The sequence below is a fragment of the Lithobates pipiens genome, unplaced genomic scaffold (genome assembly GCF_037356315.1).
Source record: "Lithobates pipiens isolate NorthernLeopardFrog02 unplaced genomic scaffold, aLitPip1_a1.2 Scaffold_19, whole genome shotgun sequence".
NCBI classification, from domain to species: domain Eukaryota; kingdom Metazoa; phylum Chordata; class Amphibia; order Anura; family Ranidae; genus Lithobates; species Lithobates pipiens.
In genome coordinates, this window is record NW_027507764.1 from 57,609,513 (window position 1) to 57,635,666 (window position 26,154).

General features: G+C 44.9%; 1 protein-coding gene across 2 annotated transcripts in view; it reads left to right on the top strand.

Annotated features, from left to right (window-relative positions):
* The window catches only part of LOC143995989 (carboxypeptidase inhibitor SmCI-like), a 112,667-nt gene that overhangs the window by 53,038 nt on the left and 33,475 nt on the right, over positions 1 to 26,154 (top strand). For both annotated transcript variants that reach the window (XM_077490779.1, XM_077490778.1), the window contains exon 6: positions 6,829 to 6,990. In XM_077490779.1, the coding sequence (XP_077346905.1) occupies positions 6,829 to 6,990 (162 nt within the window). The remainder of the gene's footprint in view (positions 1 to 6,828; positions 6,991 to 26,154) is intronic.

Sequence of the window (26,154 nt, forward strand, 5' to 3'; positions counted from 1 at the left end):
ATTTACTATAACTCTTGGTAAAAAAAGCCATGGGAGTTAAAATGAGAGTAGTTTGCCTTCTGAGCATGCTCAGTTGTACTGGCACCTAGTTGTAAAGAGACAGCTAATTTTTTGCACCAGCGCTATAGTGAATACTGTTTTAGCGCTAATTCACTAATTCATGGTAATTAGAGCTAATTAGTGCACGGCGCTATAGTAAATGACCCCCTTACTGTCAGATTTATCCGCCGCAATCTCACAGTCCTGCTAAAAATGCTGATCACCATTATTACTAGTAAAAACAATCAAATAAAAATTCCATAAATCTATCCCATAGTTTTGTAAACACTATAACTTTTGCGCAAACCCATCAATATACGCTTATTGGAATTTTTTTTACCAAAAACATGTAGCACAATACATATTGGCTTAAATTGATGAAGAAATTAGTTTATTTAAATTTTTATTGGATATGTATTATAGCAGAAAGCAAAAAGTATTGTTTTCTTTTTCAAAATTGTTGGCTTTTTTTGTTTATAACACCCAAAAAAATAAAAAGGGTTATCAAATACCCCCCAAAAAAGGTCTACTTGTGGGGAAAAAGGACATCAATTTTATTTGGGTACAGCGTCGCACATCTGCGCAATTGTCAGTTAAAGCAACGCAGTGCAGTATCGAAAATAATGGCCTGGTCAGGAAGGGGGTAAATCTGAAGTGTTTTAACTTTAATGTGCCATTATTATATAGCGTAATAAAGAAAGAGCAAAAAAACTCTGAGAACCTTATGTAGTAATTACTGGGTGGTGCCGCCCAGAATACGGGCAGGGTGTGTTAACAAAGCATATTAGCATCTGAACAAAAAAACTAAAATTGTGTACACCCAAAAGGCTACCTCCTCAAGTTTATTAAGCATAGAAAAAATATATATAAAAACAGCACAGGATCAGAACACAAAAATGTCCCAGTCCTAACACAACCCACCCTCCCCTTTCAAAACTATGACCCCCCCCCCCCCAACTCCCTAGTTCCCCTACCCCCTAAACCTATAGACCAACTTGTCGGGACCTCCCCCAAGGAGCAGACACTGTGCGGCTGCACCGCTGACCCCTCACAATGATACAAAATCCCCTGGTGACTATACCTGCAAAAATTGTGTGTATTGTACAGTGAGGACTCAATCATCCACACAGGAACCTGAATGGAGAGCACTACACCTTTAAGACCGCTATGGACAAAGGCAGTGCAATCTATCAAACAGGTAAACCCGGGTTATGAATACAAAATCTCATGGATAAATTAGAGTCCCGCTGATTAGTCATATAATCAAACACAATAAGTCCATTTCCAATCCCGAATCTCAGGTAAAGATAAGTGCCTGTAGGACCTGATCACAAAGGTGGGTGGTGCTGAGGGGTAATGTCCAGCAATCTGCTAAAGGTGTGTGTATAATTGAACACCACATAAGGGGATGACAGATCTATCCCATGCTTGCTCCTCTTACTTAGGCATAGATGTTACTGCCTTATTTATATTCTAAGGCCGCGTACACACGGGCGGACTGTCTGCCCAACTTAGTCTGCCGAAACACATTTGAGCGGACAGTCCGCTCGTGTGTGGGCTTCAGCGGACTTTTTCAGCGGACTGTCTGACGAACAAAGTCTTACGGAATTTCCGTAAGATTGTCCGTCCAAACTTGGTTTGAGCGGACGGTCCGCCCGTGTGTGTGCCAGTCCGCTGTACTTTCGAAATGAGCGGACTTTTCCCGCCCGGAGAAAAGTCTGCTCATTTCGAGCGGGTATGCAGGTAGGTGGGGCCCGCGAAGGAGACGTCGCGGGCCCCGCCGCCTGGTATGGACTTAAAGGGGAACCCCAACGCCGAAAAAAATTGGCGTGGGGGTTCCCACCAAGTGCACAACAGACCCTTGTCCGAGCACGCTACCCGGCCGGCCAGGAAAGGGGGCGAGCGAGCGCCCTCCCTCCTGAGCCGTACCAGGCCGCGTGCCCTCAACATGGGGGGTGCCTTGGGGAAGGGGGGGCCGCACGGCCCCCCCACCCCAAAGCACCTTGTCCCCATGTTGATGAGGACAAGGGCCTCTTCCCGACAACCCTGGCCGTTGGTTGTCGGGGTCTGCGGGCGGGGGGCTTATAGGAATCCGGGAGCCCCCTTTAATAAGGGGGCCCCTGGATACCGGCCCCCCACCCTATGTGAATGAGTATGGGGTACAATGTACCCCTACCCATTCACCTGTGAAAAAAAGTACAAAAAAAAACACAACACAGGGTTAAAATATTTTATTGCACAGCTCCGGGGGTCTTCCGTCTTCGGGGGTCTTCTCGCCGGACTCCTCCGCTATCTTCTTGTAGCTCTTTTGCTAGCGGAGGAGTCCGGCTTTCTTCCTCCCCGCCGCCGGCCTCTTCTCCCGACTTCGGGGGTCTTGTCCCCCTCTTCGGTTTTTCTGCCGGGCCACCGCGCCTTCTTATAGCTCTTTTAGAGGCGGTGGCCCGGTCTTCTGTCGCCGCTGTCGTCGTCGCCGCCGCCTTCCGTTCTTCTTCTTCCCCAGGAGATGTTGCTTCGACGATCTCTCCGGCCGGAATGCCAGAGCCGCGCTGCGCGGCCACTTATATAGTGACAATGGGGCGGTGTCACATGGTATATGACAAGACCCCCGAAGTCGGGAGAAGAGGCCGGCGGCGGGGAGGAAGAAAGCTGGACTCCTCCGCTAGCAAAAGAGCTACAAGAAGATAGCGGAGGAGTCCGGCGAGAAGACCCCCGAAGACGGAAGACCCCCGGAGCTGTGCAATAAAATATTTTAACCCAGTGTTGTGTTTTTTTTGTACTTTTTTTCACAGGTGATTCCGATAAGCCCCCCGCCCGCAGACCCCGACAACCAACGGCCAGGGTTGTCGGGAAGAGGCCCTTGTCCTCATCAACATGGGGACAAGGTGCTTTGGGGTGGGGGGGCCGCGCGGCCCCCCTTCCCCAAGGCACCCCCCATGTTGAGGGCACACGGCCTGGTATGGCTCAGGAGGAGGGGGGCACTCGCTCGCCCCCTTTCCTGGCCGGCCGGGTAGCGTGCTCGGACAAGGGTCTGTTGTGGACTTTGGGGGGACCCCCACGCCGATTTTTTTCGGTGTTGGGGTTCCCCTTTAAGTCCATACCAGGCGGCGGGGCCCGCGACGTCTCCTTCGCAGGCCCCGCCTACCTGGAGACGCGCTCGAAATGAGCGGACTTTCCTCCGCGTGTGTGGGCGAGTCCGTTCATTTCAAAAGTTGAGCGGATTGTATGGCGGACTTAGTCCGCTGTAATTAGTCCGCTCAAAAAGTGCCGTGTGTGGGCAAGTCCGTTCATTCAAAAGTTTGAACGGACTGTCTGTCGGATTGTCTGACGAACCTAGTTGGGCAGACAATCCGCCCGTGTGTACGCGGCCTTACAAATCTGGAAGCACAATAGATATCCGATCTGGCCAGTAATAAAACACTGTGTCCCTTGGACTCTGGTTACCTCATGAATACTACCGATATGATTGATCTCTCTGTGTGTGGGGTTCTCACTGTCCTGTATTCTACCAGTGGCTCTTATGAGATGTTCATGTAGTCCGTGGTCCTTGATGAAGATAGCCAGAAAGCTTTACAGCCAATTCATTCAGCAGACAGGTGCAGTGGAAATCCTCGCAGGTGTCCTGTGTGGGTAATGCGGTTGTTGGATATCCCCAGCAAAGGGTTCAGACCTCTAGCATCCCTTGTAGTAAAACAGAATGTGTCCAATAAAACACATCGCAGATGCAGGGCAGCAGGCTGTGATAAAGAAGGTAGTAACGTATCACAGAACACCAAAAGCCTCTAATAACTCCATCAAGTGAACAAAGTAAATTAGGCAGGCAATAGCGGTAATACAGGGTTCAGTACATCAGGGGGTCAGGGGTTCTGCTTCTATATGGATCTACATGTTGCACAGTGTCAGCTCCTCAGAATAGGGAGAGAGATGGGACTGTGTGTGAAAAAGTTTGGTCTGTCTGACCCAAATAATGAGAAAGTAGAAAAAACACATGGTACCAAAGGTACAGTGAGAGACCCCTTAGGGCCGTTAATAGACACACCAAACCAAGAGGTAAAAAGGTATACATTTTATTACAAATTGACAATGATATACATGTAAGAACAAAGCATGTGAAGCATAAAAGCCATATTGAATTCCCTGAATAATACAATTGTATAGACTGATCACTATCCTGGTGCAGGAAGGACTAATGACGAATCCGATCAACACAGTGTATATAACACCTTAACCACTTCAGCCCTGGAAGAATTTACCCCCTTCCTGACCAGAGCACTTTTTGTATTCGGCACTGCGTTGCTTTAACTGACAATTGTGCAGTAATGCGATGTGGCTCCCAAACAAAATTGACATCCTTTTTTTCCTATCAATAGAGCTTTCTTTTGGTGGTATTTGATAACCCCTGTGGTTTTTATTTTTTGCGCTATAAACAAAAAATGAGCGACAATTTTGAAAAAAATGCATTTTTTACTTTTTGCTATAATTAATATCCCCCACAAATATATAAAAAAAAATTTTTTTTTCCTCAGTTTAGGCCAATACGTATTCTTCTACAAATTATTGGTAAAAAAAATAGCAATAAGCGATTATTGATTGGCTTGTGCAAAAGTTATAGCCTTTACAAAATAGGGGATAGTTTTATGGCATTTTTATTAATATAAATATATATATATGTGTGTGTGTGTGTGTGTATATGTATGTATGTGTATGTGTGTGTGTGTGTATGTATGTGTGTATGTGTATGTATGTATGTATATATATATATATATATATATAATTATAATTTTTTTCGATCAGCGATTATTTTTTTATTGTGACTTCGACATTACGGCGGACACATCGGACATTTTTGACACATTTTTGGGACCATTGTCATTTATAGAGCAATCAGTGCTATACAAATGCACTGATTCCTGTGTAAATGACACTGGCAGTGAAGGGGTTAACCACTAGGTGGCAGTGTAGATTAAGTGTGTCCTGGGGCGTGTTGCTAACAGAGGTAGACATGGCTGTGTTTTACAGATCACTGATCTCTGCTCCAATCACAGGGAGCAGAGATCAGTGTCACTGTTGTTAGGCAGAACAGGGAGATGCTTGTTTACTTTAGCATCTCCCCATTCCTCCTCTCCTTGATCCCCACAGCGATCAAGTCCACGGGATCCACAACCGGACGCTCCCAGGTGCCCCCGCCACCTCTTAAAGGGCAATGTACAGGTACGTGATTTTGCCTTTACGTGCCCTTCTGCAGACGTATATCGGCATGAGGCGATCGAGAAGCGGTTAAGGAAGGTCCTTCTTCAGAGGTTTTTGTTATTAATTCAGATGGGTATACATTTTCTACAAGAGAGAATATACAAGGAAATTATACATTAATAAAAAGTAGTAATAATCCATAATATTTCATCTAAACAGACTATGCAGTACATTGACATGACGTGATAAACATGGACTGATTTACTTACATGGTAACCAATTCACATTAAGCATATGGCTGAAGGGAATGACTTGATCAAATGTACTCTTAGATCCTGGGGGCATGTATCTCCCAAGTCCATCAAGCAACCGAGCCGAAAAAGGAACCGACCTTACAGTACTTCACTGCGAGGACTCAAATTAGTGGAGCAAAAGACAGCCACCACTAATACTGAACCGATATCACTGTAAATTGCATAAGGAAATTATATCAAAATCAAATGCTGTTAAGATATGCCCATAAAAATCAAAACTGGAGCGGTCAATTGCCCCTGCATCCAGAAAAAACATGGACTTGGTGTAATATGTGCTAATAACAGTTAGCTTGAATAAACCAACCTGGAAGATGAGATGTCCTGCTTTTTGACCAGGCGCTCCTTTAGCGTCTAAAAAGAGGTAGAGGAGACGGCATAAAAGCAGGAGTGTCAGCTCCTTCGGGGAGGTCCCAGTGAGTTGGTTTAGGGGAATTAGTGGGTTGGGAGGGGGGTTTGTAGTTTTGAAGGGGGAGGCCGGTTGTGTTAGGACTGGGATTTTTTTGTGTTCTGATCCTGTGCTGTTTTTATATATACATTTGTATATGCTTAATAAACTTGAGGAGGTAGCTTTTTGGGTGTACACAAATAATTATTTTTTTGTTCTGATGCCATTATTATATAGCTCTGGATGGAATTGTGTTGCCGATTTAGAAATGGCCATTTCGTTTTGCTGTCAGTTTTCAATTTAGTTTTAGTCATAGTCTTATGACTAAAATGCCATTTTAGTTTTAGTTGTATTTTAGTCATTTGCATTTTAGTTTTAGTCATATTTTAGTTGACTAAAATAAAATTAATTTAGTAGACGAAAATATTTTAGTTGACAAAATGAACACTGGTTCTGTTACTGTCTATGTGTTGGAAGCTCAAAGAGAGACAGGCCAGGTCTTTCTTTGACCGGCTTCTGTTCCCAGATGTTACCTGGAACAAGAGAGCATTATCAGTGGTGAACATTCATTTGCATATAAAATTGAGTTCATATCACAGGACAGACTCATGGATTCCACTCTTTATCTCTTTTTCCATTTTCTGTGACTTGCCTCCAAAAATCAGTCCATGTAAGGCGTATGTAGAATGATATTACTATGATAAGGAGACGGGTATTGGCAGATATTTAGCTATGAGGGTTGTCAAGTAAAAATGAAAACCATTTTCTTACCAAAGAAGACTGCGAGACAAGGACTTCCATCCTCCATGAAACTTTTCAGTAAGGTTCCAGCAGTCGTCTTTATCACCAATTATCTCTTCCATTGCTATTTGATATTTAGGTGTTGTTTCTTTCCATTTCTAGACTGTGACCAGCTTCTAAATCCCGATCCAGATAAGGCACACGTAGAGCGCTATTACTATGATAAGAACACGCGCACTTGCAAGTCTTTCATCTATGGCAATTGTGGCGGAAACGATAACAATTTTGCTACGAAGGAAAAATGCGAGGCTCAGTGCAAACCAGGTATGTTTTCTCTTTCTGTTTGTCATTTTACGTTGCTCAATATTGATTTGTTTGTTATTCATTAGTGCAGCGTCGCTGATAGGGCAGTACAACCAGCCCTATTGTACCGAGCCCGCCCCTATCAGCTACACATTTGGGCTCAGGCATCAATACAGTTCTTTACTGCATTTAAAAAAAAAAAGTTTTCTAAACTCTTCCCCTGCCTCTACTTGCTTACAGGGGAGGTATATGATTTTCCTGGGACCCATCAGGTCAACACAGGGGCCCAGGAGGGGAGTGCAGCAGAGGGTCTATTTCTTTATTTTCGGGGGCGCATGTACATCATGCCACCCCACTATTCTATTAGTCCCGGCTGGCGGAGTCATACTGTGATTTTCCGTTCGGCTCCCAGCTGCAGTCCTGAGGACAGGGAAGAGCAGGAGGACAGCATGGCTGCAATGGACACAGTGGGAGTTATTTACTAAAAGAAAATCCACTTTGCACTGCAAGTAAAGTAAAGTCACTGTAGATCCGAGGGGGACATGCAAGGAAAAAAGAAACCGCATTTTAGCTTGCACATGATTGGATGATAAAATCAGCAGAGTTGGTAAGTCAGACAACCATCCCGAGAGCATGGATCCCGTCATGACGTGAGGACGTGATGTCCAGCATGGTGGGAGGGGCTTGCATGTGTTTGCCAGAGCAGGAGCGTGGCTGCGGGAAGCTGACAATGCCAGAGAGTGAGAGACTCCAGATCGGCTGCTGACCGCTCCTGAGCCAGCCCTGAACTCTGCGCACCCCAAGAGCCCGTATGCTGCGATCTAAGGAGGAATCCGCCGGAGTGAGACCGGTGGTAAGATAATTGGGAACTGGTGGCGTCCCCTCCCGCCCCCACCACCCCCTGCCTCGGTATATGTCGGTATATGCCGGTAACCAGCCTATGTAGCCTGTGTACCCCCGGTAGAGGGATCTCTGCTGTCCGTGGAGGATACCCAGCTGAATGGAGATGAAAGAATGTGGAGAGACCTGTAGGAGCTGAAATCCAGGACTACATAGAAGAGCAGAACTCTGAGGTACTCTGTATTGCATATAGCACAGAAGTTATGGCATACCTTGATAAACTTTAGCAGCTGGTAAGCATCCTTTCCTCTACCTATTAAAGAGTGGAATGCGCTAAGGAATGGGACCTTCAACATACAAAAGATAATTGGATAATTCGTACAAATAAAGCTATAACTAAGCAGGTGAAAAAACAGGAGTGAAAGGTGATGTGCGATTACACGTTCTATATGCCTTGGAATATACCTTTATAACTGGGGCTGAATATGTGAATGGACTTTTATGATATTTTTCCTTCCTTTTTATTTTTATTTTTTTTGCACCCCCTTTTTTTTGTAAGGATAGTATAAGGAGGAAAACGAAAAAAAAGAATAGGGTAACTGTCTGAATTATTCAGGATAGCCAATCGAGGAAGCCGACCGTACCACCAGTTACAGTGTGCTAAATACGGCCAGTTCGGTTGCAGCGCCAAACGTTTAAGATACACGGGAACTTCTAAACAGGTATTAGAGGAGTATACTCTTTTGTGGCAGAGTCTGTGCATGAGTAAACTCACCAGTTCTTTTGATCAAATACGCTTACTGTTGCTATTCAAGAGAATAATTGAGGGTAACTGACTGACTGTAAAGTTCTGCGAGGCAAGCTATTAACTGAGTCGCATAATCATAGAATCGGTCATATTGGACCAGTAAGTTATATACAGGACTTGGTAGATGAGAATATTAGAGGGGTCGAACATCCTCTAACATCCTGGGCCGTCTCCACCGGTGTGAAAATCATACTCACTAGTGGAGGGCCAGATAAGTATAGGACTGAATCCTATAGCCTGTGAGTAACTGACATTGATTTAAAAGCAGGATCTCTTCAGTAATGACCTATAGAGGGGAGTCGCAGTTTGGAGTAAGCAGCAGATTAGGGGCAGGGGAGCAGGGTACACTACAAGAGGCTGCAGAACCTGTAAACCTTGTTAATGTGAAGGGATCGTAGGACAGAAAAAAGAAGGTTTCCCATTTGGAAATAAGAACGACGAGAAAAGAAAACTGGGGAAACAAATAAGAAGGGTAAAGGAAAACGCTATGAGTAAATCTATGAGTAAGGTAACAAAGGGGGGTGCCCCCAAAACCCCGAAGGATAAAACAACTGACAGTACAATTAAACAGTATATGACTCAAGGTGCAAGTCCAAAAAACCCGGAAGGGGTAAAACACCATCCCAAAATGGACAAGAAAAAAGGAACGGATAAAAAAACCAGAGGAGACACCCGATCAGTCTAGAGAAGACCTAACAACTGAAAGTGAGTTAGAAATAAGTAAGGCAGATGAACAAAGGACAGAAGATAAAATACCCACAAAAGGAGAGATGACGGAAATGCTCCTGCGACTAGAAAATGACATTAAAGCGGTTATTAATTTGCTCAGAGTAGATCTAGGGCACCTTCTAACAAGAGTGGAGGTGGTGGAGGAAAGAATTGATAGACAGGCTCAGGAGGTACGTAAATTAAAGGAGCTAGTCAAATTATCACAACAAAACCAGAGGAGAATACTCTATAGATTAGAAGACCAAGAAAATCGAAGCAGAAGACAGAATCTGAGAATTCGATCAGTCCCAGAGGTAAGAGGAGAGGATTTGGATAAAGGGGATGAAGAATTACCCAAGAGAGTGAGTGCACTGGGTTGGAAAACCTAGAACCACGGAGCCTGATTGACCACGTGACATAATAGTCAGATTTAGATTCTATGAGGATAAAGCAGATATCTGGACAAAACTAAGAGGAAAGGCCTCAGTACAATATGAGGGAACAGAGCTTCAAGTGTTTATGGATCTGGCACCGGAGACACTGGCAAGAAGGCGCATGTTGAAACCACTACTAGAGGAGATGAGAAAGCAGAAGATAAGATATAACTGGGAGTTTCCAGAATGTCTGATAGGCTTCAAAGAAGGGAGATCAGCAAGGGTGAGGTTTCTGAAAGAATTAGTGGAGTTCTGCAATAAATTGGATTTACAGGTGCCAGAGCTTCCTGGCTGGTCTGATGAAGAATTTTAAATATTATAGGACGCAAGAACATTAATGGGGGTGGGGGGAGTGGGGGGGGGGCGATGGAGGGCCTGGGGGTTGGCCCACCCCCCTCTCCCACCCGTGTGATCGGGGGGGGGGGGGAGGCACATGTGAGAGGCCTACCTCGGAAAAGGCGGCTCAAAGATGGTCAGGGTTTTCAGGACCATCTGCGAGCTGGTGGCCGATAAAGGGCCAAGGTGGGAGGGGGAGGGGGATAGATATTAATACGTCTGATAAGAAAACTACAAAATCCCAGTATAAACGAGAAACAAGGGCTGCACAGGAAAATAGGAAAATCACAATGACAGCTATAAATTTTATGACATACAACGTAAAGGGGTTAAATACTCCAAGATCCTAAAAGAGCTTAAACGATATGGCGCAGAGGTGGTTTTCCTGCAAGAAACACACATTTCACATGAATCTAATGTTAAGTTGCACTCTAATGATATTCCGATTTGGTATTACAGGGATACAATAACAAAGAGAGGAAGAGGGGTGGCAATAGGGTTCGATAAGAGGATACGGTTTAATTTAGAAGACAGGACGACAGACCCAGAGGGAATATACCTTTTTTTTAAAGGGTAAATTAGGGGAAATGGAGTGTACTCTGGCAAACATATATGCCCCCAACAGCAATCCCACAAAAATTTTGGGAAAGTTGATGGAGTTCAAGAGAGGATACATGATTCTGATGGGAGACGTGAATTTTTGTTTAGACCCGGCAATAGATAATACGTCCAGGGGACAAGTAACGCACAATTAAAAAAGGTAAAACAAAAATTATACACATGCCAAATGGTGGACGCGTGGAGAATCCGAAACCCGAAGATAAAAGATTACACGTTCTTCTCCCCTGTACACAGGACGTATTCCAGGATTGATTACATCCTAGTTGATCATAGAGCACTGGAACGAGTAATAGAAACTAGTATAAAAATAACGACATTATCAGACCATACTCCCTTAACCACTTAAATACAGGGCTTTTATACACCTTCCTTACCAGACCAATTTTTAGCTTTCAGCGCTCTCACACTTTGACAATTACTCAGTCATGCTGCACTCCACCCAAACCAAATATGTATCATTTTGTTTTCTCGCAAACCGAGCTTTCCTTTGGTGGTAATTAATCACCGCTGAGTTTTTTATTTTTTGCAATATAAGCGAAAAAACGAGAAATTTTTGAAAAAAAACACTTTTTTTTTAGTTTCTATTGTAAAATTTAGCAAATAAAAACATTTTTATTCCTAAATTTGGGCCAAAATGTATACTGCTACATATATTTAGTAAAAATAACCAAAATAAGTGTATATTATTTGGTCTCTGTGAAAGTTATAGCGTCTAAAAGCTATGGTGCAAATCATTGAAAAATGATCACATCTGATCACACCTGATGCACTGAAGGCCTATTTCATTTCTTGAGACCCTAACAAGCCAGGAAAGTACAAATACCCCCCAAATTACCCCTTTTTGGAAAGCAGACATTCCAAGGTATTTAGTAAGAGGCATGGTGAGTTTTGGAAAGTTGTAATTTTTTCCCACAACTCTTGGGAAAATAATAATTTTTTCTTTTTTTTTGCACAAAATTGGCATAATAAGTTATTTCTCTCACACAGCATATGCATACTTGCAATGACACCCCAAAATACATTCTGCTACTCCTCCTGAGTATAGTGATACTACATGTGTGAGACTTTTACACAGCCTGGCCACATACAGAGGTCTAACATCCAAGTAGCACCGTCGGGCATTCTACGAGCATAAATTGCACATCTCATTTTATCACAACCTATCACACTTTTGAAGGCCCTGGAGCACCAGGACAATGGAAACGCCCACTAAATGACCCCATTTTGGAAAGCTAACACCCCAACGTATAATCTATAAAGGCATAATGAGTCTTTTGAATGGTTCATTTTTTTTCCAGAAGTTTTTGTAAATTGTGGAAAAAAATGAAAACACATTTTTTTTTACATTAAAGTTGTCCATTTATAAGATATTTATAACACATAGCATGTACATAGCAAAACTGACACCCCAAAATGCATTCTGCTACTCCTCCCGAGTATGGCGATACCACATGTGTGAGACTTTTACACAGCCTGGCCACATACAGAGGCCCAACATCCAAGTAGCACCGTCAGGTGTTCTAGGGACATAAATTACACACATAAATTCCTGCTAACCTATCACATTGTTGAAGGCCCTTCATATTTATAACACATAGCATGTACTGTACATACCAATTACAAACCAAAATACATTCTACTGAGCAAAGGGTAAAGAAAAGGTTACCTGCGGTTTAGTAGTGCAGTGATCCACAGAGGAGAGCATTGGTCCAGGCAGCAGGCAGGAACATGGACAGCGACAGCAAATCAGGCAGCAGGCAGGAATAGTCAGGTAGAGATGTTGTCAGCACAGCCAATGCATTGGTCCAGATAGCAGGCAGGGATGTGGTCAGCAGAAGCAAAAGGATCAAAGGAACGTCCATGCAGCAGGCAGGAATCCTGTCCATAGTACATGCAGCAGTCAGAGGTATGGTCAGCACAGCCAGAGTATTTGTCCAGGGAGCAGGCAGGACCATCAAGCTTAGGGCATCGTTGAGGAAAGAATGGGGACAGGGGTAGAGGCTTCTCCCACCCAAATCACTTTGAAGCCTCCGGACAACCAGACCCTGTTCTGGGAACACAAAAAACAAAACTGGTTTTCTGAACTCCGAACACTTTTCTGGAGCCCCTCACATGTGAGACCCCTGTATAACAGGGTAAAAGATCAATCCAAGGGGCAGGCAAAAACATGGTAGACAGGCTGAGGTCAGTGCAGGTAAAAGGCAGAAATAGATGGTAGGCAGAGGCATAGTCGATGCAGTCCAGGGTCAGTTCACTTGAAAGGCAGAAACATGGCGCATAAACAATGCAGACGGTAGGCAGAGGCATAGTCGAGAAACAGGCCAGGGTCAGTTCACATGGAAGACAATGATATGGTTTATTAAAGCAGAAAAATATTCAGGACGGAAATTGAAAATGGGGAAATGGCAGTATTAGAAATAGGGGCTAATAGTTTTCCAGAGTGTGATATCGTCTGAAGCATTGTCCAATGCAAAGGCCAGGTTGGGAGGGACAGTCGGGACAATGGAAGCTAGTGTCTTTCCTAATTCCTCTTTTTTGGTGCACACCCGACATTTTTTTTTTGGTGTCGTCTTCCGGATCCTGATGATGGAATGCGGTCTGGAAAATTACGCTCATGTAGTCTGCTGCCAGAATCTGAGCGAATGCTTTCAGAGGGGAATCTTGTTGGTAGATCAGGGAAGTGACAATGTCTTCAATATACTTTATGAAGGTGGTGGGTGTTTCTGTTGACTTTTGGTAGATTATAAAATAATTTAAAAGGGCCAAATGAAAAAAGTCAATTGCGATTTTTTTTTTATTTTTTTTTATTTTTTTTTGTACCAAAAAAGGGATTTTCTTGTTGAAAGATAGGGCTGCAACATCTGGTCATTTAAATCCACCCCTCCCCCCATGAATTTATTATTCTCGCTGATGCAGGAAGGCTTGCGAACGGGACCGCATCTTCTGTGAAGTTCCACCGTGGTGTCATCGTGGATGGTGGACATCATGTACACATCTTTCCTATCCTTCCACTTCACAGCTAACACTTCCTCATTCCTCAGACTTGCCGATTCCCCCCTTTGAATGGATGTGGTGACAAGATGCTGTGGGAAGCCCTTTTGGTTTTTCCTTGTTGTACCACAGTCCAACGTTTTTTTTTAGGTACAGGTGGCAGAGAAGGGGCAGACTAGTGTAATAGTTATCCATATAAATATGATAACCCTTTTGGAGGAGTGGGAATGCCAACTCCCAAACAATTTTTCCACTTATTCCCATGTAGGATGGACACTCAGGCTGGAGCTGGGAATCTTTGCCTTCGTACACGCGGAATGAGTACACATAACCGGTGGCGCTTTTGCAGAGCTTGTTCAGCTTCAAGACATACCTCGCTCCCTTACTGGGGATATACTGCTTGATTCCCAGCCGGCCTGTGAAATGCACCAGGGATTTGTCCACACATATATATTTTTGGCAGGGACATAAAGTTCGGAAAACTTATTGGGAAAAAAAAATTAATTAGGTGGCGAATTTTATACAGTTTGTCAAAGTTTGGGTGATTTCAGGGGGGCCGGGGGGGGGCCCTGTGCGTTGTCACTAAAATGCAGGAAGCGCATTATAAGTTCATATCGGGACCTGGACATGAATGAGGAGAAAATTGCCATATGATGGTTGGGTTTGGTCGACCAATACTTATGTGTTTACTTTTTTTTGTAAGCCCCATGTTGAGCGTTAGGCCTAAAAACAATTTAAACTCTGCCGCTGTTAGGGGACGCCATTCAAAAGGGCGGGCATAGCTGGAGCTGGGGTTGGCTGCAATGAATTGTTGGGCAAAAAGGTTGGTTTGGTCCACGATGCCTTGAACCAATTAGTCGGGGAAAAATAAATAAACAAAAATCAATTTCGGAAAAAACCTGCAGTGTTGACCTGCACACCTGGCTGTGCTATAAAAGGGGGGATCGTGGATGACCCTGTGGTAGAAGGCAGCCACAATGGGTTTGCCAAGCCTTCTGGAAGCTGGGTTTGGACCCTAATTCTTTGGCGTGCACTGGGCCTTTCCTCCTGGGGTCTAGCAGTGCTTGTACTGGGCCTCTCCTCCTGGGGTCTACCGCTGTTGGCACTGCTGGTAGCTGCCTGGTGCTCAGACCGTCTTATTTTAGGACGGACTGCTTCCTCCTCTAATTCAGATCCCAATGTACTGCCTTCAGGGGGCTCATATTCCGAAACAAAATCGGAACCAGAACTGAGCGATGAGAGCTCCCCGTTGCTCTCACCGGTCAGGCTGAGTATTACTTATGCCTATTCTGGGGTGTACACCTTTCTGGACATAGTGGCTGTAGGTACTCTGGTGGCAGGTACTCTGGTGGCAGGTGGTGAGGTGGCTGGTACTCTGTTGGCAGGTGGTGAGGTGCTCTGGTACTCTGGTGGCGGGTACTCTGGCAGGTGGCAGGTACTTTGGTGGCAGGTACTCTAGTGGCAGGTACTCTGGTAGTACTCTCGCAGGTGGCGGGTACTCTGGTAGGTGGCGGGTACTCTGGTAGGTGGCAGGTACTCTGGTAGGTGGCAGGTACTCTGGTAGGTGGCAGGTACTCTGGTGGCAGGTACTCTGGTAGTACTCTGGCAGGTGGCGGGTACTCCGGTGGCAGGTACTCTGGGGACAGGTACTCTTTATTTGGGGGGCAATCTGGGAACACTAAGGCAATTACTGGGGTACAGTAGTGGTAACTCACTGTTAGCTGATCTCCTCCTCCTCACACTGGATCGGTGTGTGAAGAGGAGAATTCAGCAACAGGAGTTACACACACCTTTTGTTTACCTTTAGTGACTGGCTGTCCTTGGGCACAGCCAGTCACTAAATAGCCAGTGTTCTTCTATTTTTACACTGACTGGGGCTGGGCTGTAGCTAGAGAAAAAGCCTCAGCCCCGATCACTACTGATCTCCTCTCCGGGAGCACGCACGTGCGTCGTGCACGCACCGTGTTGTCATGCAGCGTCGGCTTGTGACGGATCACAGCCGGTAAAGCTGCTTTGCCACTCGCCACCACTGCTTCAATACCCCCCATCGGGGAATGGCTGTGTCCATAGGGACACATCGGATCACCGATCGCCGCTCTGCTGGCCCCCGGGGGCCCACAGTAACGGCAGAAAGCCAAGGACGTCATATGACGGTCACCCAGGATGGGAGATACCATCTGTGGCCGTCATTTGACTATGGCCGGGTATTGAAGTGGTTAAGGATGAAATTGTTAATACCTGGTATAGCACTAACCCCCGAAGGGGCTGCTGGTTAGATTTGGGCTTACTGTTACCTTTGTTTCTCCTTGTTGCACATCTAGGGGATGTCCCATGGTAAATAGCTCAGTAACTCGAGACTGACAACAGATCCACTTGAATGGATTTTATTTGCAGAAACTCAGTCAATTGAACAGTCTTTCAACTTGGAATCAGAGGGTTGGAAAGGAAGTTCAGGTACTCATATGCCACGTACACACGATTGAATTGTCTGGCGTACCTAGTCCGACATACAATCCGACGGATAATCCGGCGGACTTTCTACCGAACGGACTTGGCCACACACGGACACACAGAAAGTCCGGCGTTTGCTAGTGTGATGACGTACAGCACATACGACGGGACTAGAAAAAGGAAGTTCAATAGCCAGTAGCCAATAGCTTCCATTTTCGTACTTGCTTCTAAGCATGCGTCATTCTTAGTCCGCCATACTAGCATACCGATGAACGTATTGTCTGCTGAAACCCAAGTCCTACGGGAAGATTGGAGTGCAAAAATACTTTCCTAGTCCGCCGGACTTCACGCTGGAAAAGTCCGCTGAAGCCCACACACGATCGAATTGTCCGCTGAAATGTGTTTCGGTGGACTAAGTACGCCGGACAATCTGATCGTGTGTACGCGGCATTAGTGTCAAAAAGAAAAAGAACTTGCTTACTTTGACTGCATCCAGAGAATATCCATTCGCAGCTGGATGATCACTCAAGTTGGACAGTTCCTCTCTCACAAGACCTAGCAGCCAACAAGGTGCTTACTCAGGAAAAAAGTCTTTGCCACAGATGTTGTTGCAGAACATGTAGGAAACTAGACTTGAAACACTTGTGGGATACCTGGATCTTTCAGCCTGCTTGCCGATATCCACAAGACCGGATTCTCTCTGTACTTCAGCCCTTCCAGGCTCTTGTTAAGAAAACCAACCCGTACGTGGTGTTCTTCTAAAGAGTCCTCCCCTGGAATGCTTGAAGTACACTGGGTCTCTCCTGAACCGGAGACAGCACCCAACCACCTCAGAATCTTCCTTTAGTTTCCTTGCCTCGGGCTAGCCAGCCCCGAGACATCAAAGTCGGGTGGATCCACACCCCAGGCCATAGCCTTCCTGGGGGCTGGTCAGGAGGTCCAGGACCATGAAGTCAGCACATCATAATGGACCGGAACCCCGAACCACGGGATGTCCACATCTTAAATACCCTCTCCCAGAGGGCATAGCGAGAGGGCCACTCCGACTGACCAGGCTCCAAAAGAGAGTAAATTAAGAACCTCACCAGACCATAGTTCCACGCCTGCCAGAAGAGACAGTGCCCCCTGTCTGAACATCTCACAGCTGAGTCAGACTGATGCAGAGGTCCAATTTAGACAATTATGCCCAAACCAAACTGCAGTTTAGGCAAAGTTTAACTTTGAAAAAACGCATAGCACGTGCTCTTCAGGAGCCGCCGATACACTGGTCATCAAGGAAAACCTTTTTCGTGGCGTTTAAATGAAGAATTAATCCGAGAAGCAGAAGGATATGAAAGAATTAGAACAATATTTCTCGATACATGACACAGAGGAAATTAAAGGGCAAACCCTTTGGGAGGACCATAAAGCCTACATTAGGGGGATACTGATAGCGGTCGGGTCAGGGGAAAAAAAAAAGAGACATCTGAAAAAATGTAAATGCTAATGGAGGAAATTTTTAGAGTAGAACAACAGCATAAAAAACATCAGAATCAAGACAAAGGGCTTTATTAAAAACGAATAATTAAAAGAGACGAGTCGAAAGCTCTAATGGAACAAGAGACCAAAAAAACATTCAATCGAATAGCCAGGGGAAGTTATTACGGAGGAAATAAACCTACTAAATATCTAGCAAGAATGCTCCAAAAGGAAAAATCTATCAACTTTATAGGGAAAATTCAAACTAGTAATGGGGATATGGCTTATACAACACAAGAAATAGCGAAACTATTTAAAAACTATTACGAGAAGTTATACTCAGTAGAACAAAAGGAGGTGCAGGCTTAGGAAAAAATAAGTGACTTCTTAATTAATGCCAGATTACCAAAGATTATGGCTATAGAAAAGGAAATCTTAGAAAGACCCATAACCGAAGAGAAAATAAATAAGGCCCTAATGGATTCAGCCCCGGGGAAAAGCCCGGGACCAGATGGGTTTACAATATACTATTACAAAAGGTACAAAGAAATTTTAATTCCGTTGTGTAGATACATGAATGGATTGGGGACAGAATATGAGAGGAGCAAGGAGGCCTTGTTGGCCTCAATAACAGTGATCCAGTAGGAGGGGAAAGAGGGGACGCTGTGTTCTAGTTATAGGCCAATATGATTGCTTAATGTCAATACAAAATTATACGCCAAAATATTGGCAGGCAGGTTGAATGTCCTGATGAGCTCACTGGTCCAACCGGACCAGGTGGGCTTTATCCCAGGAAAGAAGGGAAGGGATAATGGGGTGAGAACTCTGCTTCTGCTGTCGCGGATGAAGGAAATGGGGAGCTCGGGTCTACTCTTGTCGACGGACGCTCAGAAAGCCTTTGATAGGGTGGACTGGAGTTTTATGTTCCTGACATTGGAAGCAATGGGAATCGGACTTAAAATGGTACAGCGGATTAAAACATTATATCACCATCCTATAACAACTATAAAGATAAACGGTACATCTTCCCCTCATTTTGAAATGAAGAATGGGACGAGACAAGGGTGCCCACTATCACCCCTATTATTTGTGTAATCCTTAGAGCTATTACTCTCTACGATTCAAAACGACCCAGAGATAATGGGATTTCAAGTAGGAAACAAAGAACATAAACTTGTAGCATTTGCGGACGACATATTGTTTTATATAAGTAAACCGAGTAACACAGTGCCCAAATTAATAAAGGCGATAAAACATTATGGAGAACTGTCAAGCTTTAAAATTAACCAAGTAAAATCTGAGGTCCTAAATATCAACATATGTACATCTGAAAAACGTAAGCTTCAAAAAGAAAGAAAATTCCCTTGGCGAAAAGAACTAAAATACTTAGGAATACAACTGGAAAATTCATTGAAGAAGATATACAAACTAAATTATACCTACTGCTAGATGAAATTAAAACTGAAAGTAAAAGACTGGCAAATAGACCACTCACATGGTTAGGACACATTAATACTTTAAAGATGTTTATTTTGCCAAAGATTCTCTATAAATTCCAGACGATGCCTATAGCATTACCGAATTTATCGAGAAGAGGGGAGCAAAGGAATTGGGACTTTATATGAAGCACAGGATAGCGAATGGATAGTTAAGGTTGAACGGAGGGATTTTTTATTCACATTATTAAATATACATATGCTGTTAGAATCAGAGTAGACGGTAAATACAGTAACAAAAATATCCATAGTAATGCAATTGTCTCAGAATATGACAACTGATGTCGAATAGTCAGGAATTATACAAGGTAACAAAGCAGTACAATGGTACACAATTGTCATGAGTAAAACTCTAAAAAATCCCGTAGTTCCACCAGGGCAGGGTTAAGTACATTGATAGTTACAAGTTAAAACTTGCAGGACCTAAGGCCTCACTAAGCCTGTTAGGGGTAATAGTAGTATTGTAGTTTGAAAATCTGGATGTATGTAGATGGAAACACGGCATAGAATAGCTCTACGCGTTTCGTGGCTGATATGCCACTCATCAGGAGCATGCACGTGGTAGTCTGAAATAAAAAATGGTAATGGGGACATAATCAAAAATTAAAATAGTACAGGGGAATGGGGTGAAACCCAGAACAGCCCCAGAGTAAGTACTTACTAGTGGAGATCCGTCAGTTAATGGTGTGATAATGGGGTGCCGAGGCATCGAATACAACTCCCAACCGGGAGCCCTGGCAGCCAGCCCACCAGGGGCGCACACGCTGGCACCGATCCGGGCGAGCATGGAACTGCGGGGCAAAACTGTGTGAGAGTGAAAGAAGATAAAACTAGACTAATAATCACTGAGGTGACTGAAGAGTAAGAAGGAATGGGAGAAGAAAAGAGCACCGGTGTTGGTGAAAAGAATGAAAGTTGTGATGCTGTGAAATAAAACAGGCAGCCAAAAAGGCTGCCAGACAGGCAGTAACAGAAGCATAGATGGATCAATTGAAAGAGAAGACAAGAACTGAAGTACCAGTTGAACAAAAGTTGGAGTGTACCTATAGTAACAAAGAGGCCAGGGAAAGGAGGAATTCCAAGTTGTGTGATTGAGTGTGATGAGAGCCTCGAGTGTCAAGATCGCCCGGAGACACGCCATCATATAAACACCCCCGCAGGACCGCCCACCAACGTCACGCCGTATGGCAAAAACGGGGGAGGGGTGATGCCGGTCAGGATAGCAATGATCCACCAGCCAACACCTGAACACCTCCGCTGCCAGCGAGTTTGAAAAGCCCAGCCGCAAACACGTGACAGCGCAGCGAACGCCGCACGTGCAGCGTGGGATGCGTGACGTCGACGCGCAGTGCGGTACCCCCGCCCCCCCACATGCACATAGGGCGGGGGAACGGCGGAGGTCCGCAGTGCACGTCACGGCCCCCGGATAAGGAGAGAGACACAACACCACGGCAGCCAATCCAACACACCAGAAGCCAGCGCTCCAAACATAGTAAAGGATGGATTAATACACAGGGATAAACAAGTCATTAAAATGGATAAACAATAAGACAAATAACAAAACAGGGGAGGCTCAACATTAGGTCGAATGATGCAAGGGTGGTAATCAAAGTATAATAGTAAAGCTATAACATGTGCTTCCATCCCTGGTTATATTGAAAAAGGAAAAGAGGAGACATTTAGGGACTTTTAGGAGACCTAGACCTGGTAAGGTCACGTATGTCCATCCCTATGGGACTTTGAGTGAAATCATGACCCGGTAAGGTCATGTATTTCCATCCCTTATATCGAGAAGAGGGGAGCAAAGGAATTGGGACTTTATATGAAGCACAGGATAGCGAATGGATAGTTAAGGTTGAACGGAGGGATTTTTTATTCACATTATTAAATATACATATGCTGTTAGAATCAGAGTAGACGGTAAATACAGTAACAAAAATATCCATAGTAATGCAATTGTCTCAGAATATGACAACTGATGTCGAATAGTCAGGAATTATACAAGGTAACAAAGCAGTACAATGGTACACAATTGTCATGAGTAAAACTCTAAAAAATCCCGTAGTTCCACCAGGGCAGGGTTAAGTACATTGATAGTTACAAGTTAAAACTTGCAGGACCTAAGGCCTCACTAAGCCTGTTAGGGGTAATAGTAGTATTGTAGTTTGAAAATCTGGATGTATGTAGATGGAAACACGGCATAGAATAGCTCTACGCGTTTCGTGGCTGATATGCCACTCATCAGGAGCATGCACGTGGTAGTCTGAAATAAAAAATGGTAATGGGGACATAATCAAAAATTAAAATAGTACAGGGGAATGGGGTGAAACCCAGAACAGCCCCAGAGTAAGTACTTACTAGTGGAGATCCGTCAGTTAATGGTGTGATAATGGGGTGCCGAGGCATCGAATACAACTCCCAACCGGGAGCCCTGGCAGCCAGCCCACCAGGGGCGCACACGCTGGCGCCGATCCGGGCGAGCATGGAACTGCGGGGCAAAACTGTGTGAGAGTGAAAGAAGATAAAACTAGACTAATAATCACTGAGGTGACTGAAGAGTAAGAAGGAATGGGAGAAGAAAAGAGCACTCTCACACAGTTTTGCCCCGCAGTTCCATGCTCGCCCGGATCGGTGCCAGCGTGTGCGCCCCTGGTGGGATCTCCACTAGTAAGTACTTACTCTGGGGCTGTTCTGGGTTTCACCCCATTCCCCTGTACTATTTTAATTTTTGATTATGTCCCCATTACCATTTTTTATTTCAGACTACCACGTGCATGCTCCTGATGAGTGGCATATCAGCCACGAAACGCGTAGAGCTATTCTATGCCGTGTTTCCATCTACATACATCCAGATTTTCAAACTACAATACTACTATTACCCCTAACAGGCTTAGTGAGGCCTTAGGTCCTGCAAGTTTTAACTTGTAACTATCAATGTACTTAACCCTGCCCTGGTGGAACTACGGGATTTTTTAGAGTTTTACTCATGACAATTGTGTACCATTGTACTGCTTTGTTACCTTGTATAATTCCTGACTATTCGACATCAGTTGTCATATTCTGAGACAATTGCATTACTATGGATATTTTTGTTACTGTATTTACCGTCTACTCTGATTCTAACAGCATATGTATATTTAATAATGTGAATAAAAAATCCCTCCGTTCAACCTTAACTATACATTCGCTATCCTGTGCTTCATATAAAGTCCCAATTCCTTTGCTCCCCTCTTCTCGATATAAGGGATGGAAATACATGACCTTACCGGGTCATGATTTCACTCAAAGTCCCATAGGGATGGACATACGTGACCTTACCAGGTCTAGGTCTCCTAAAAGTCCCTAAATGTCTCCTCTTTTCCTTTTTCAATTACCGAATTTATACTTAACAAAGCGTAAATCCTTGTTAATGTTTTTTTATTTTTCCACAAAAAATTCAAGAGTACCCTTCTTAATACTGAAACAGGAAAAAAAACGAGGGGGGCTAGCAGTCCCCGATATTCAAAAATACTACAAGGCGATTGTGCTGTCAAGAATAGTCGAATGGGTAAGAGAAAATAAAATTGAAAAAAGATGGGTGAATATAGAAGACACATATAGTAAGGCACAACTGAGTAAGATTGTTTGGAACCCGCCAAAATACAGGACACTAGATACGAACACAAATGAACTGACACGGAATGCACTTAAGATTTGGGATGGGGTGTATAAACAACTAAATAGGCACTAGGGATGAGCCGAACACCCCCCCGGTTCGGTTCGTACCAGAACTTTCGAATGGACCGAAAATTTGTACGAACTTTAGAACCCCATTAAAGTCTATGGGACTCGAACATTCGAAATAAAAAGTGCTCATTTTAATGGTTAATATGCAAGAAATTGGCCTAAAAATGGTTTGGGGACCCGGCTCCTGCCCCAGGGGACATGGATCAATGGCAAAATATTTTTTTTACAACAGCCGTTTTTTCGGGAGCACTGATTTTAATGACGATTAAAGTGAAAAAATATTTCCTTTTAAATATCATGCCTGGGGGGTGTCTGTAGTATGCCTGTGAAGTGGCTTGTGTTTCCCGTGTTTAGAACAGTCCCTGCACAAAATGACATTTAACAGAAAAAAGTCATTTTAAAACTGCTTGCGGTTTTAATGTAATATCTGTTTCCAGCAATACGGATGAAAATCATTGAGAAAAATGGCACGGGTAGCGTAAGCTGGTGTGGCGTCAACCACCTCTCGGCCTGCCCCTGCAGAGCTGACAAAATATCTGCCCCAGTGTGGCTCCTGTCCCCCAAACAAACGAGCGCAAGCACGGCATGACATCTCTTTGCCTGTGTACTTGCCTAGCCCCTTGAATGCCTATGGAGCACCGCTGGTTCCGAGGATATAGCACTGGAAGAGGCCATGGAGGAAGATGAAGAGGAGGGGGTGGAGGAGAGAGGTATGTCACAACCAGTAGTAGCATTTTGGAGGCAGGGTGGTGGAACAACCTCCAACACTACTGCACTTTGTCCTGCATCCTTCCCAGCTGCCAGAAGAGTGACCCAATGGGCTGTGAAAGATAGGTAACGTCCATGTCCATGCCTGCTGGACCATGAGTCAGCGGTAATATGCACCTTACTGCTGACCACCCTGTCCAGCGAGGCATGGACATTGCCTTCCACATGCTGGTAGAGAGCCGTAATTGTCTTCCGTGAGAAAAAGTGGCGTTTGAGGACCTGGCACTGAGGAACCGCACATTGCACAAACTCACGGAAGGGGGCCGAGTCTACCAACTGAAAAGGCAGCAGTTGAAGTGCTAGCAATTTAGCCAAGCTAGCATTCAACCGCTGGGCATGAACTTCTTTCGACGGTCCAGCAGCTGGGGCAGGGAAATTTGCCTTGTACAATCAGACATCGGTGTACTGCTAGCAGAGTGCCCGGAAGCACTTGGCTGTGACACACCTAATTCTACACCTTCATTCCTCTCAGTGCAGGTTTCAGAGAGGACTGAAGGTCTAGTGGGGTTGGAGATGCCAGCTGATAAGGAGCAAGGAGAGGTCCTCTTTGTTCTTTGGTGTGGGTCTTTAAGGTACGCTTGCCAACGAGCTGCATGGCAGGTCAACATATGTCTGGTCAAGCATGTGGTGACCAAGCGGCTTATGTTTTGGCCATGCGAGGTACACTTGAGACATATGTTGCAAATAGCAGCGGTGCAATCTGATGCACTTGTCTCACCAAAGAACTTTTAGAATAACGCGCAGAGGCAGCGCCCTGCACAGGTGGAGCTCTGCGGTGTGATTCAGTCAGTGTGCTGCTCCTAAGCTGGCCCCCGGAGGGCATCCGGCCTCATTGGAGATGTGCCGCCTCCTCCTCCTCTCTCCTATCAGGCACCCACGTGGAGTCAGTGACCTCATCATCCTCTCCCTCTTCATCACTGGAGCAAACCTGGCAGTATGCTGAAGCTGATGGAACATGACTGCCAGATTGCTGTCCTTGAGCATCCCCTTTCTCTGCGCTCACGCTACTGCCTTCCTCTAGCTGGGTATCATCATCAGAGCCTTCAAAACGCTGGGCATCCTCCTGGAGCATGTACCCAACACTATGGTCAAACAGTTCGGGGGACTCAGGAGGACATGTTGGGTCTAGGGAAGGAGTGACTGATGACGAGGGAAGAGGACGCATTGGCAGCTGCTTTGCTAGTACCCAGAGCCTAGGTGAGAGAGGATAAGGAGGATGAGGAGGGCTTGGTCATCCACTCTACCAAGTCTTTGGCATAATTTGGCTCAGCATGTCCAGCTGCCAAAAATAAGGGCAAGCGTATCTCATGGCCACGTGCTAATGACGATGCACTGCGTCCACGACCAGCTCTGTTGTCTCTAGACACAGAGCCTGCTTGCCCTCTTGTATTGGCTCGTGACTGTCTGCCTCTTGTTCTTGGTCTTCCAGACATTGTAATGGCCTGCAGAGAGATGAGAAAACCAGCAATTGGGTAGCTTTAGGTGCACACTGAGCAGATGACACAGTACACCCACTGTAATTACTGCAGTTGCCTGCCTGTGTTACAGAAACAGAACAACACCAGCAATAAGGGGTAGCTTCAGGTGTATACTGTGCAGGAGGCACACAACACCCACTGTAAATGCTGCAGATGCCTGTATTACAGAAACAGAACAACACCAGCAATAAGGGGTAGATTCTGGTATATACTGTGCTGGAGGCACACAACACCCACTTTCACTGCTGCAGATGCCTGTATTACAGAAACAGAACACCAGTAATAAAGGGTAGCTTCAGGTGTATACTGTGCTGGAGGCACACAACACCCACTTTAACTGCTGCAGTTTAGAGATTGCCTTGCGGTTCGCCCGGTGGTCGGTTCGCGGCAAACTTTGCTTGTTCGCAATTCGCCAAACCAGTGGACTTCTGGCGCTGTTCGCGGTGGCCATATTCGTTTACATTGTGAAGAACTTGGGGTACAGGACAGCCAATTGAGACATTTCAGCACATGGACATACCCCCTACCTTATAAATAGACCTGATCTGGTGGTCATTTTACATTCTGTCTTTTGTCAGTGTAGGGAAAGGATGCTGTGTGGAGCAGGGACAGTCAGTCCAATTACTAGCTAGCTAATTAGCTATTACTATTAGTTCCACAAAAGTCCTTTTAAGGACTGGTATAGGTGTACAGTATATAGGGTTGTAATACACTTATAATATACTTTCTTTCAAATATAGAAAGCATATTATACTTCACTGGTGTGCTGCTGAGTGCTGACGATTCTGCAGCTGTCTTTTATCAGTGTAGGGACTGAGGAACAGTTTGGTGTTTTGGAGCAGGGACAGTCTGCAAGTCACTAGCTACTAGGTCCACAAAGGTCCTTTTAAGGACTGGTATAGGTGTACAGTATATAGGGTTGTACACGTATAATATACTTTTTTTAAAATATAGAAAACATATTATTCTTCACTGCTGTGCTGCTGAGCTGAGTGCTGACCGATTCTGCAGCTGTCGTTTCTCAGTGTAGGGAGGGACAGTTTGGTTTTTGGAGCAGGGACAGTCTGCAA